This window comes from Epinephelus fuscoguttatus, linkage group LG16 (assembly GCF_011397635.1).
Source record: "Epinephelus fuscoguttatus linkage group LG16, E.fuscoguttatus.final_Chr_v1".
NCBI classification, from domain to species: domain Eukaryota; kingdom Metazoa; phylum Chordata; class Actinopteri; order Perciformes; family Serranidae; genus Epinephelus; species Epinephelus fuscoguttatus.
Window position 1 is genome coordinate 17,780,239 of NC_064767.1, and position 12,566 is coordinate 17,792,804.

The 12,566-nt window shown below is 42.3% G+C and overlaps 1 protein-coding gene across 2 annotated transcripts in view; it reads right to left on the reverse strand.

The window, feature by feature from the left end:
- Positions 1-12,566, reverse strand: part of LOC125903271 (bifunctional 3'-phosphoadenosine 5'-phosphosulfate synthase 2-like) — a 275,592-nt gene that overhangs the window by 12,570 nt on the left and 250,456 nt on the right. The window contains exons 1-5 of one of the 2 annotated variants that reach the window (XM_049600092.1): positions 5,862-6,000; positions 4,242-4,356; positions 3,906-4,141; positions 3,657-3,795; positions 3,443-3,561 (exon numbers count right to left, since the gene is read on the reverse strand). In XM_049600092.1, the coding sequence (XP_049456049.1) occupies positions 3,443-3,561; positions 3,657-3,795; positions 3,906-4,141; positions 4,242-4,356; positions 5,862-5,912 (660 nt within the window). In that variant the 5' untranslated portion in view covers positions 5,913-6,000. Of the gene's footprint in view, positions 1-3,442; positions 3,562-3,656; positions 3,796-3,905; positions 4,142-4,241; positions 4,357-5,861; positions 6,001-6,568; positions 6,675-12,566 lie in introns of those variants that run through there. The other variant, XM_049600093.1, reaches the window with a different exon arrangement.

Sequence of the window (12,566 nt, forward strand, 5' to 3'; positions counted from 1 at the left end):
AACCAAACAAGCCAGTTTGTGGGTTTACTCATTTACCTTATCAGTAACTTTTTCCCCAGGGAAGCTTGAGCCTTGGCAGCAGAAGTAATGTCACTCTTCTGTTTTTCCTCACTTTAAGTCTTTTAATGGTTTCCCACCTAAGAATAATATTTTGTATTTTTGTTTTAATAAATAGTGTGCAGTGCATCTAAAAACATTATTTTGGTGGTCATTATAAAGTTGCAATATTTTTAGAATGCACTAAAAAGTATTTAGCAACCATTTTAAGGTTCAGTGTGTAGGATTTAGGGGCATCCTTTGGCAGAAATGGAATATAACATTCATAACAATGTTTTCATTGGTTTATAATCACCTGAAAATAAGAATCGTTGTGTTTTCGTTGCCTTAGAATGAGATGTTTGTATCTACAAAGGGAGCGGGCACTTTTCCACAGAGTCCGCCATGTTGTTTCTTCAGTAGCCCAGAACAGACAAATCAAACACTTTGATTGCGTTTTTGTGTTTTCGCATTGGCCACCATAGTTCTCCTACACGCTTGGCACATGAGACAAGTTTCAGTTCTATAACCCTACTGCGTGATGCCACTAAATCCTACACACTGGACCTTTAAATGGTTAACAGATACTATGTAGTGCATCTATATAATATATAATGATAAGGTGGTCACTATAAAGTTTCAGTGTTTACAGAATACACTACACAATAGTAATAGTAATAACCATTTAACAAGGTGTCACCATCATCAGCTGCAATATTATAATAGCCACTCAAATAATATTTACAGATGTTTTACAAGCCAATTATTAACCATTACCAAATATTCAGTTTATTGTTGCACACTATAATGCTTTAAATATCTTACAGCATTACTAATGATTAGTAAATATTATTAATTATGATGTCATTGCTTGTTCACAGTAAATAATGATTAACTACAGTCTATTTCACTATAAACACTATACCCCAAGGACTTCAGCAGCTTCAGACTGGTGGCATTAACATCGCACCTCATGAAGACTCTGAAGCGCCTGGTCCTGTCTCGTCTTCGCCCCGCAGAGGCCCTTCAATGGACCCGCTGCAGTTTGCCTACCAGCCTGGCATTGGGGTGGACGACGCCGTCATCTACCTCCTGCATAGAGCTCTTTCTCACCTGGAGAAGCCTGGAAGCTCTGTGAGAATCATGTTCTTTGATTTCTCCAGCGCTTTCAACACCATACAACCTGCGCTTCTGAGGGACAAACTGGAGCACAAAGGGGTGGCTAATCACCTCACATCCTGGATCCTGGACTACCTCACGGACCGGCCGCAGTATGTCAGGACCCAGGATTGTGTATCGGACTTGGTTGTCTGCAGTACAGGGGCCCCGCAGGGGACAGTGCTGGCACCGTTCCTCTTCACCCTCTACACTGCAGACTTTTCATACGACACCCCCACCTGTCATCTGCAGAAGTTTTCTGACGACTCTGCCATAGTCGGCCTCATCACAGATGGGGACGACAGGGAGTACAGAGAACTGAACCAGGACTTTGTGGACTGGTGCCTGAGGAACCACCTTCAGATCAACGCGGGGAAAACCAAAGAGCTGGTGGTGGATTTCCGCAGGCACAGACTCCTCCCCCCAACACTGGTGAACATCCAGGGAAAGGACATTGAGATGGTGACATCTTATAAGTACCTGGGTGTTCATCTTAACAATAAACTGGACTGGACTAATCACATAACAGCACTGTACAGGAAAGGCCAAAGCAGACTCTACCTGCTGAGGCGGCTCAGGTCTTTTGGAGTGCAGGGGGCGCTCCTGAAGACCTTCTTTGACACTGTGGTGGCATCAGCCATCTTTTACGGAGTAGTCTGCTGGGGCAGCAGTGTCTTGGCTGCAGATAGGAAGAGACTGGACAAGCTGATCAAGAAGGCCAGCTCTGTCGTGGGATGCTCTCTGGACTCTGTGCAGGTGGTGGGAGACAGGAGGATGACAGCCAAGCTGTCATCTCTGAGGACTAATGACTCCCATCCTCTGCAGGAGGAGATAAAAGCTCTGGAGAGCTCCTTCAGCGATAGACTGATTCACCCAAAGTGTGTGAAGGAACGCTATCGCAGGTCCTTCCTGCCTGCTGCTGTCAGGCTACATCACCAGCACTGCTCACAGTAGACTGCACCATGGACACTTTATTGACACTTTATTGACACTATGGACACTTTATGGACACCACAGCTGTCTGCTGTTTTGCACATACAATCACTTGCACTAGATGTGCTCCCTTTATCCACTGCTCATTTTCATTCACTGCTGCTCATTATTATCCACTTCCTATTATTTTCATTATTATTATTATTGTTATTGTTATTTATCGCCGACTCTTGGATTTTTGTACTTATTTGCATGCCTAGTTATTTAAGTTTTTTAAGTCTAATTTTGAAATCTTTAATCTGACTCTTTTTCCCTGACTGATGCAACACTGGAATTTCTCAATTATGGGATCAATAAAGGTGTATCTTATCTTAAATTTAGCATTTATTAATGCTGCTTATCAGAAAGTGTTTAGAGAACGCTGGAGAGCTGTAACACATGACACACGTTGGCAGGACTGGTTAGTACTGTGTGTTCCTTGAACTATTACTGACTTGGGAAAGACTGAGTTTTGATTCTTTGCACCACACACCTGGAACGAACCGCAGTGTACTTTGAAGCTTGATACTCTGGTTACAATGGGTCAGTTCAGAAATGTAGTCAAAAACCTGACTGATTTTAACTGTTACTGTTCTTGTATCAACTGACTCATTATTGTGCTATATTGTACTTTTTAAAATCGGTTGTTTCATGTTGTTATTTATGTAATCAGGTCTCTCTTGAAGACTTACCTGATTAAATAAAGGTTGTTATTTATTCTCATCTGTGAAAGGTGTAAATGTGTGGTGAGAATATTTTCCTATAGTACTGTACAGCAATAATAATTAAAAATGTGCATATGCTGTAGTCTGAATCAGTTTTCTGACGCAGCAGTGGCCTACTACTTCCTCTTTAATCAATTGCATCATCTGTTCTGAGTAACCAAACACCCACCCTTGACGTCCTCTGCCCAGTTTTTACAAACCCCTCCTCTTTCATGCGAGTGCCTTAATAAGCTGGACTGGAAAATCAAGAAGTGACAAAGAGCATTACGTCTTCTTCATGTTCAGCATCTAACAGCAGCGAGTGTAGCCCATCCTTGTCTATGCTGAACTTCCTTTGTGAAATAAGCTGATTGTTTAAATAAGGATATATGACTCCGTGTGCTGACAAATAGGTATTAACGTGTGACATTTACATTACTTGCATCAGCGCCCCTTTGTCACACAACACAGTCGAGATCTGCGTCCTGTAACATTTGTCTTGTAAACAGGGACAGTGCACACTGACCGAGGCCTGTGTGAGATACAACATGTTTAGGTCATGTCACACCCACCTGCTCCTTTAGCAGCTCCAACACCTGGTTGAGGCATTCGTTCACTGTGAGCTCTCCAGTTTTCAGCACGAGGTCTGGTGCCTCAGGACGCTCATAATCAGAGTCAATCCCAGTGAAACCTGGCAATGAAACCATGAACAGAAATGTTATTATAACCCCATCAGCGGTCATATTCCACTTGTACTTGAGTGAACCACCCTGCAGTTGACCAGACCTTTGATCTCTCCGGCACGAGCTTTCTTGTAAAGTCCTTTTACATCCCTGCTCTCACACAACTCAAGAGGTGCGTGGACAAACACCTCGAAAAATGGCAGCCCAGCGCTCGCGTGGATCTTCTTTGCCTCAGCACGATCCTGCGGAAGAACACAGCACATATAATTCCACACTGCTTAGATAAAACATTCTTAGATCAAACCGTGCAGGATATGCATCCGCACATGACTGTCACTTCATGTGTTCTGACCTTGCCGAAAGGAGAGATGAAACTGGTGACGCACACCAGCCCAGCGTCTGCAAACAGTTTGGCCACCTCAGCGACACGCCGGATGTTCTCCTCGCGGTCTTCTGCAGTGAAGCCCAGGTTCTTGTTCAGGCCGTGGCGGATGTTGTCTCCATCTAGCGAGTAGCAAGGGATGGCGTGAGACACGAGGAACTCCTCCAGGGCAAAACTGATGGTAGTCTTCCCGGCACCTGACAAACCTGCACCGAAAACAGACACAGAGGCATGACGGCACTGTTTTTAAATGATTACAACCTCATGACCAGTCCATGGATAGCACATCAGGCTGTAGAGATTCACCTGTGAGCCAGATGGTACAGCCTCTAAAGCCTCCCCTGGTGCCCACAACCTGCCCTCTCTTGCTCCGACTAACATGGTGGGCCTGGTACACCACATTGGTTGCCCTGTTGAGATCCTAAAAAAGAAGGACACAGGCTCAGACAGAGGCAAGATAAAGTACTTATGATACAGACAGCTTAATGCAAAAAATAGGCAAACAGAACTGGTCTGGTTGCAGTAGATTAACAAGTCTTGTCATATGTAAACTAGCACGGTGTGGCACTTTACATAGTGATTAACGCTCAGTTGAACATAGAGCGACTGGTTTAACATGCTCCGTCCAAAGTGAGTCTGTGGACCAGGCTGTGGATAAATAGGGCTGTATTGACTTATAAAGGGGAGGGGTGGTAGAGGAGGGAGGGAGGGAGAGGACTGACTGGACAATGTGGCCAGTGTGCTGCCTGCAGCCCAGCGATGATGTGGCAGTGCTCGTGCCCACACATTCGCCCTCTGCACCCACTTTCCTCTCTTCCCTGCTGCGTCCATCCCGCCCCTCGTCATCCTCTCAGTCACTAACCCCTGTGCTTGTAACCTGCTTCCGCCTAGTGTTACTTCAGTTCAACATGCCCTGCTATTTGCCCTCGCGGGGTTCCAGTCTCCATCTCACAATGTGCAGTTAAAGAGTTTTTTTCCACACAAAACATGACCTTGACATTTCACACGTAAAGGTGTGTTTCTATTGAGGAGGAAAGGAAGATCACGTATAAAGTTATTTTATGGTTGACTTCCAAGTGAAGGGTATCCATAAAAACTTTTGGTTTATGGATAACCAGTCTGAAACCACACCAAATATGACTTACACGTTAAAATTTTTTTTGAAAAACACACAATTTGGTTTCATTCAAGCACTGCGGGAGGATGGAAACATACACCACTGTCTGGTCTTAGTGCACCTGGGGCACTTCAGAGTTACCTGCTGCTCCTACTCACGTCTAGCAAGCAGGACAAAAATACTTGCTCTAAAGATGAGCATAACCTTCCCTGCAGGACCCGTAGTCTGCAGGTTGTGCATGTCCACACCCACAGACGCAGACAAACGGCACTATTCTTCCACACACCGGAGACACCTTCGCTGCGTTCATCACAGACTCCCACTGCCAACACACTGCTGCTTATCCTCTCGTCCTTCATTTCAGCAGCAGCGGGAACATGATGTATCTTTTGAGTCTGTTCTTTAAATTCACTGAGAGACAACGTAACATTATTCATCTTATCTCATTACGCTTGCTTTTACATTTTTTCCTGTTTAAAATTGCTTTTAGGTGCTTTCATGCGAAAGAAATGTGTTATAAACTCTTATTTTTATAAATCTAGACGACCTTATGTAACCCTTTTCCTGTCGCTTCCAGCTCAGACTTATATCCTCTTTCTCAGGAAATCAGATAAAACTATGATAATAAGATGGTCAGAAATGTCTTAACTGAAGGCATGTGTGCACAAATGGGAAAACAGTGAGGATATTGGGTAATTTAACAAAAATTACAGGTGTTTTTAGGCCTGCAACAAGTTATTTTTAACATGTGTCATAATCTAAATTGATTGATCTGTGTATAAAATGTCCAATCAAGAGTCTATACTCACTTTCAAGGGGCCTGCAGGAGCAAATCTGTGCCTCCAGAGTGCCGCAGACATCTCAGCTGTCTAAAAACAGCTGCTGAGACTCAGCTGTATCTGATTTTATATGGTGGAATCAAAGTCACGCCTTGTCTGCAAAGGTGCGCACCACCTCTAAGTGGGTGTATCCACACAGTGCAGCTTTATAAAACCAAAGCTCTCACCTACACAAACAGGTTTGTGCATAGGGAAAACTTTCCATATATTGCTCATTATTCTCATTCTTAGGATGACTCCACACATGTTCTGCAAGTTGGCAGCATTCCTGTGCAGCATCAGACTCACAGTGGCCCCTTTCTCCCCCTCACTGCGTTATGAATGGGCCAAATTGACATGGATACGTTACTACAACAACCGGCCTATTCACGGTCTGTAAGGCAAGTCTGTGGCCATCACACCTGGTGGTAAAGTTACAGTGAAGAGGTAGAAATGTGAGCAAGGCGGTGCAGGGAAGTTTTAAAGCAACAATGTTGCGTTTAAGGAAAAAAGGCATCGACTGTAGAGCGCATAGCGGATAGTTGAAGTCATTATAAGAAACTTATTAGGCTGTAGCTCCTCGGGAGGAGTCACTCGGGCGCTGTCGGCTCGCACACACACTTGGCTGAACTTTTCAGAAACATATCTAATCTGATGACAGCTTGAATTTTGTCTCTGTCTCCCCGTTATCTACTCACCGTACGAGGCTTCTTCACTCCGGACATTTCGCACGACTGTTGCCAGTTAAACACCGCCGACGGACAGCTGAACACAGGGGCTCCGACCGCCTCTCTCACACACACAGGCCCGGATGAGGGAGTCGAGCTGTAAAGCCTCCAAAAAATTTGGTGCTCGAAGAAGACGGAGGGGGTTTTAAACGGGACTTCCAAGACACGTAGCATTCCGCTGGCCCAGCCTCCGGCCCTCCTCCTCCTCCGTCGGACACAAATCTGCATATTTTATTGTATAGCAGCCAATGCTCGGGCACGACGACACGACGGGGCCGAGCAGGGAAACCGGCAGGACCGGGACAGAGGCTGGGCATATTACTCCCTTATTGTATTGTTAAAATGTTGTGTTAAATTACAGCAATACCACCCCTGAGCTATGTTTGCTGTTGTTCTTATTCTGTCAGTAACAGGACACTACAGTAAGGGACTGTTCTCTACTTACTATACCAGAGGAGAGGGTGGCTGGAGTGTGACTTTTTCTTTTTTTTAATTTATTTATTCAGATCTTCTCTGAAGCTTCAAATCCTTTAAGTTCACTTTAGTTCAGTGGTTCCCAACCAGGGGGACGCCAAAGAGCCACAGGGGGCCACAAAGCCCTCTTGATTTTAAGGAGTGTAATGATTCTTATGTGTTACGTGTCAAAATTTAATTAATTCGTGTCAAAACAAACAGATTTAAGGGTTGTATTAAAAGCTTATTCATTTATTAAGAAATAAATGAGTATAGAAAGTTTTAAAAATCCATATCGCAAGGATACAGGTGTGTGTAACGTGTGTACAGGGGTGGGGTCCCTAAAGAAAAAGGTTGGGAAGCACTGGTTTAGTTTATTTAGATTATTTAACGCTTTTCAAGTTGCCCACAGACCCACAGAATAATTTGTTCTATGAATTTTCCATTCCTTTTTTTTTTTATTATTATTCCATTACTTTTTTATCATCACATGAATTTGTGCATTTTAATGAAATTTAAAAAAAACAACAAAAAAACCAAAACATCATGGACAAAAAGCTGAGAAAATGCATTTTTATTGTCATTTTCAAGTTCATAATCAATTAAAATGAAAATAATAATAATGAAAATAATGATAATAGTAATAGTGGCACGGTGGAACAGTGGTTAGCACTGTCGCCTCACAGGAAGAGGGTTCCTGGTTCAAGCCCAGGGTAGGGGAGCCCTTCTTTGCAGAGTTTGCATGTTCTCCCTGTGTCAGCGTGGGTTTTCTCCAGGTACTCCAGCTTCCTCCCACAGTCCAAAGACATGCAGGTTAACTGGTGACTTTACATTGTCCGTAGGTGTCAATATGAGTGTGAATGGTTGTCTGTCTCTATGTGTCAGCCCTGTGATAGTCTGGTGACCTGTCCAGGGTGTACCCTGCCTCTCGCCCAATGTCAGCTGGGACAGGCTCCAGCCCCCCTGCGACCCTCAACAGGGTAAGCGGTTACAGAAAATGAATGAATGAATAATAGCAATGAAAATAATATTCTCTTTGAGGTATAGCGTAACACGTTGCCATGTACAGTGATCGTACAGTGTTCTGTTGCCCCTCTCTCCTTTGTGGTTGTCTTGTCCAACACCCAACCTCACAGAGTTAAATAACAGGTCCATTACTCGCTTTGCAAAATCAATAGCTCAACCAATACCTCATCCCATTACCCTCAGGGCGCAGGTACTGAACACTCAAATTTAGGAAAGCTCGACTCAGGAAAACCTGATCCCAGCAGCCATAGCTGCACTGAACAAGAGATCCTGTTGACTCAAAGTGTTCACCTCTGTAAATGAACGTGATGTTTTGTGATGTCTGTGATATGTCTGTGCCTGTGATATTTGTGATCGATCTCTGTAAATGTACAGTTAGTGGAAACGAATTTCCCTCTGGGACGAATAAAGTAAGTCTAAGTCACTGTTACTGTCATGGGGATCCCATTTCGTCCCACCAAACTGGTTTGCTTCTTCGTCAAAATCAGATTCAGAATGTCGATCAGGAGTTGTCAGAGTCGGAGTCCATCAACATCTCCATGGCTTGCGCAACTGTAAACATCTCAGTATTATATGTAACAAGTCAAATGTACATTTGTAATATTAAGCATTTAATTACACAAATATTTGTTTCAGTTGTTATTACCTGACACGCTAAGGCCTACATAGCCAACTTGTAGAACATTTGATACTCAGTTTCTGTACCCCTACATTCACTTTTGGGGGTACCCCACCTATAAAGGCGTGTCTCCCACTTTACCGCTCCCATTTTACTGTTGTACTTCATGGGAGAGGTGAGCGACATTGCTCTCGTAGTAATTTCCATGTTTCAGAACTATTGCACATTCACATATATGTAGCTTTGTTTGGCAAAATGTTGGTGAAGATTCTCAGGCTGCTTTCAGACCTAGAGTTGTCTTCCTTTGGTCTGAATCAGGGACTTATTTAGTTGCAAAGCTGCATAATTGCCTAGAGTTGGTTCATGTTCTCACGGCAGCATTTACAAGTTGACCAGATCAAATGCCTTTTGCGAGAAAGCTGCTCTTGATTGGATAAAATTTCCATGCGGGAAAAATCACTTGCAAGATAAAAGTGACACTTTGTAATGTCACAATGGAGGGACAACTATGCAGGTTGATTTTAGCGCTGCTCATCGTGGACTATATTGCTGTCATTGTTCATTTTAGTCAAACCGTACAGTTTGAAAACGAGGTGCGGTTCCAACTAGAAAACAATGTTTTGATGCATTGGATGTGCTGAATGTGCATATTAAGGCAGTACAGGAGGAGGTGCACATTAATAATCCTCCAGGACTGTAACATGCTCATGTTTAACCCAAATAATGTGTCATGTGACTGCAGTTGGTTCAGATCGAGGTCAGAACACGTTCTCACCACAAACAAACTGTCCCAGAGTTCATCTGTAACCGGACCAAGACCACCTCTTCAAGAAGGTCTCAGTCCGGTTGTTTTGGTGCACACCTGAGTGCAATTGCTGTGTTCACACCTGCCCAAACGAACCGCACTCAGGGGGCAAATGAACTTGAGTTTGATTGAACAGAGTCATCCAGGTCATGGTAATCTTTAGTGCTTTATCATGAGCAACTGGAGCTTGCGTGAGTTTCTTGAACTGAAGAAGCCTCTTGGTTGAGACATGATAGTTCAACTGTAAAAGCCTCAAGAAACTCAAACAAGTCCAATTACCTGGAAGGCAAGTTAAGGCCAAATTGTGTATCCCTCCTGTAAGCCAAAATAAAAAGCACCCTCCCGAGTGCCTAGACAATTCTTCAACATGTCTCCACCTTTTGCACCACCCCCTCCCTCCTAATAAGTAACAAACAGTCCCTTACAAAAACAGATCTCTGTGGTTACCAGACTGAAGCAAAACCTGTTAAGAAATCATTGTCTGTGAGCAACTAGCAGGTGGATTTAAATGTCAACTGGACCGTTCTTTCAGGGCAAGGTAACATACAGTTGCATACAAGTGCCGCTGTTGATAAGTAGCTTGCTCTAGTACTGTGCTCTTAAACATGTATTATACACTTTAGTATGTCAAACACTCTGAGCATCAATTTCTACATATTCTGGACATGTTTTAAAAACTTGCTCCAGATTACTAACTTGAGCATTCGTGGGTAAAATGTGATGATGTGTCCATGCCTGTTTGGCCTCCTCAACAAATCTACAGCATTTGCTTATGATGGCGTTCCTCTTGAATGTTTACTCAATCTATTTATTAACTCTGCAAACAACATTTATCTGCCTGTAAATAATCTTTAATCAGACAAATTCAAATTCAAAATTACCCTGCAGGTTAACACCTACACGGTCAACAAACACTGTCAACAAGCGGCTTTCCTTTCACTGGAAGCACCTGGAAAAAATCTCCAACAGCAGTCACGCATACATTACCTAATGAGGAAAACTTTGTGTGATCTGCCATAATCTGCAATGTATATATGCCATCAATTTATGATCAACTATTATATTTCTTCAACTATTAAAATGAACAGATTACGGCATTTGATACTAAAACGATTCCCCACCCACAGCTGTGTAAGGTAATTACATATCCACGCCATTGTTACATAATTTTGAATAGTTGAAGCATTGAAATTGTGTGCAGCAATCTCAGTTGGAGCAATTAACAATACACAAATGGCCTCGGGGTGATGACACAGTGTCAATAGTAACCTCAATGCCTTATATTGTTGCGTTCTAATTAAATGGCTCTTTCCTGTCCCTACACCTCCTGTTAATAAAAAAAATGAACCAGTCCAGATTTTTACCAGTTCTTGTCTAAGCACCATTGTCTTTTTTAAATATACTGGGCTCTGGCGATCTCAGAAGTATAACCAAATGAATGGGCATCCCCAGTTTAACTGGAAATGACATCTACATTTTGTTTCCACACTGTTTAGCTCCAAATTAGACCACTGCACATTAGACCTGGTGGACTGTCGGCCATCTTGGATTTGTCAGAGGTCAAATCTGACTTTCCTCCACATCTGACAAGAACCTTGGTATGCACTAACTTCTCATTTTTCTCATAAAATACACAATTCATGATAACATGGGAGCGCAACACATGAGTAATTCCATTTTATGGTACTTAATACTTCTACTCTGCTACAGTTTGAAGGCAAGTGCTATATATTTTACTCCTCTACATTCATTTTGATGGCTTTAATTAGTTTTAGCTACTTTGCCAGATATGTCAGATTATCAGTAGGCTATAAAACACAATCAACTAATGAACTATGATGTATTTGTGTGGATTAAACCACCTGGCAGTGCATGAAGTGGTTCAAACAGGCCCCACTTTCACCAGCTGCAACATTAGTGATGCTCACACATTAATGCATTAATAATTATATTCCAATAATAAGATATATATAACACGGAAATTTTCTGCTGAACAAGTACCTTTACTTTTTAGCTTTAAGTTTATTTTAATACTTATTCAGTAAAGTAAAGTTTTGAATACAGGGTTTCTACTTATAACAGAGTACTTCTCCACTGTGGTATTGTTACATTTACTTCCACTACTTGTATTTTGTCACGTTTCCAGTATCCAGGCCTTGCTGACACACCAACATCATGTCTCTATGGAAATTATTATTACCAAAAAGGTACCATTTTCTTATAAATCACTCTTTATAATCTGTTTCAATCCATCTAGTCTGCAGTTTTAAATATTAATATGTTCATAAATAGATTTTGGACAACTTGTAAAACCAAATGTTGTTCTTTTTAATGGCCTCTGATCTAAAAAGACGTCATGAATGATTAACTTTTCCAATAATATAGCCATTATTTACAACCTATTAGCTCTGTATAAAGGGAGCCTTATTACAGTAGAAGACACCTGGATGATGTTAAAATCATACAGAGATATGAATAACCTCTACTGTATATCAGTGGTTCCCAACTGGTGAGTCACGGTCCATTCTGAATGGACCACAAATGATTCACAAATGTGTCAAGTTTGTCAAAAACACACTTTATTTTAGAGTTCAGTGATTTCCTGGCACAGTGCTTTCTTTTTTAAGTGCCGGTTCCTGCTGTAGAGTGAATGAGTAACTGACAGATACTCAGCAGAGACAGAAAACTAGCTCAACCACATGGCCAAACGCAAGTATGACGCTGAATAAATTAAACTGTGTGGACCTTGAACTGATGAGTAACGAGAAATCTGGACCCTGGTTGGACCAGTTGGGAACCACTGCTCTATATTATATCCCAAATAAAGCCAGGATAAGGCTCTTAACAAGGACTAGAGTTCTCCTAAAGGTAGTATGTGCTGTTGTTAATGACCTGATATAGACATAGAAGCTAAGTGAAGTTGAATAAAGTTGAATTAAATCAAAGTATCACTGATTTCAGAGAGGCCGGAAAATGTCCAGAAGAAGCCCTGTTAAATATATTTTACTAGAAGATCAACTGACTTGTAAACACCATCAACTGTCACGTCACAATGACCACAGATT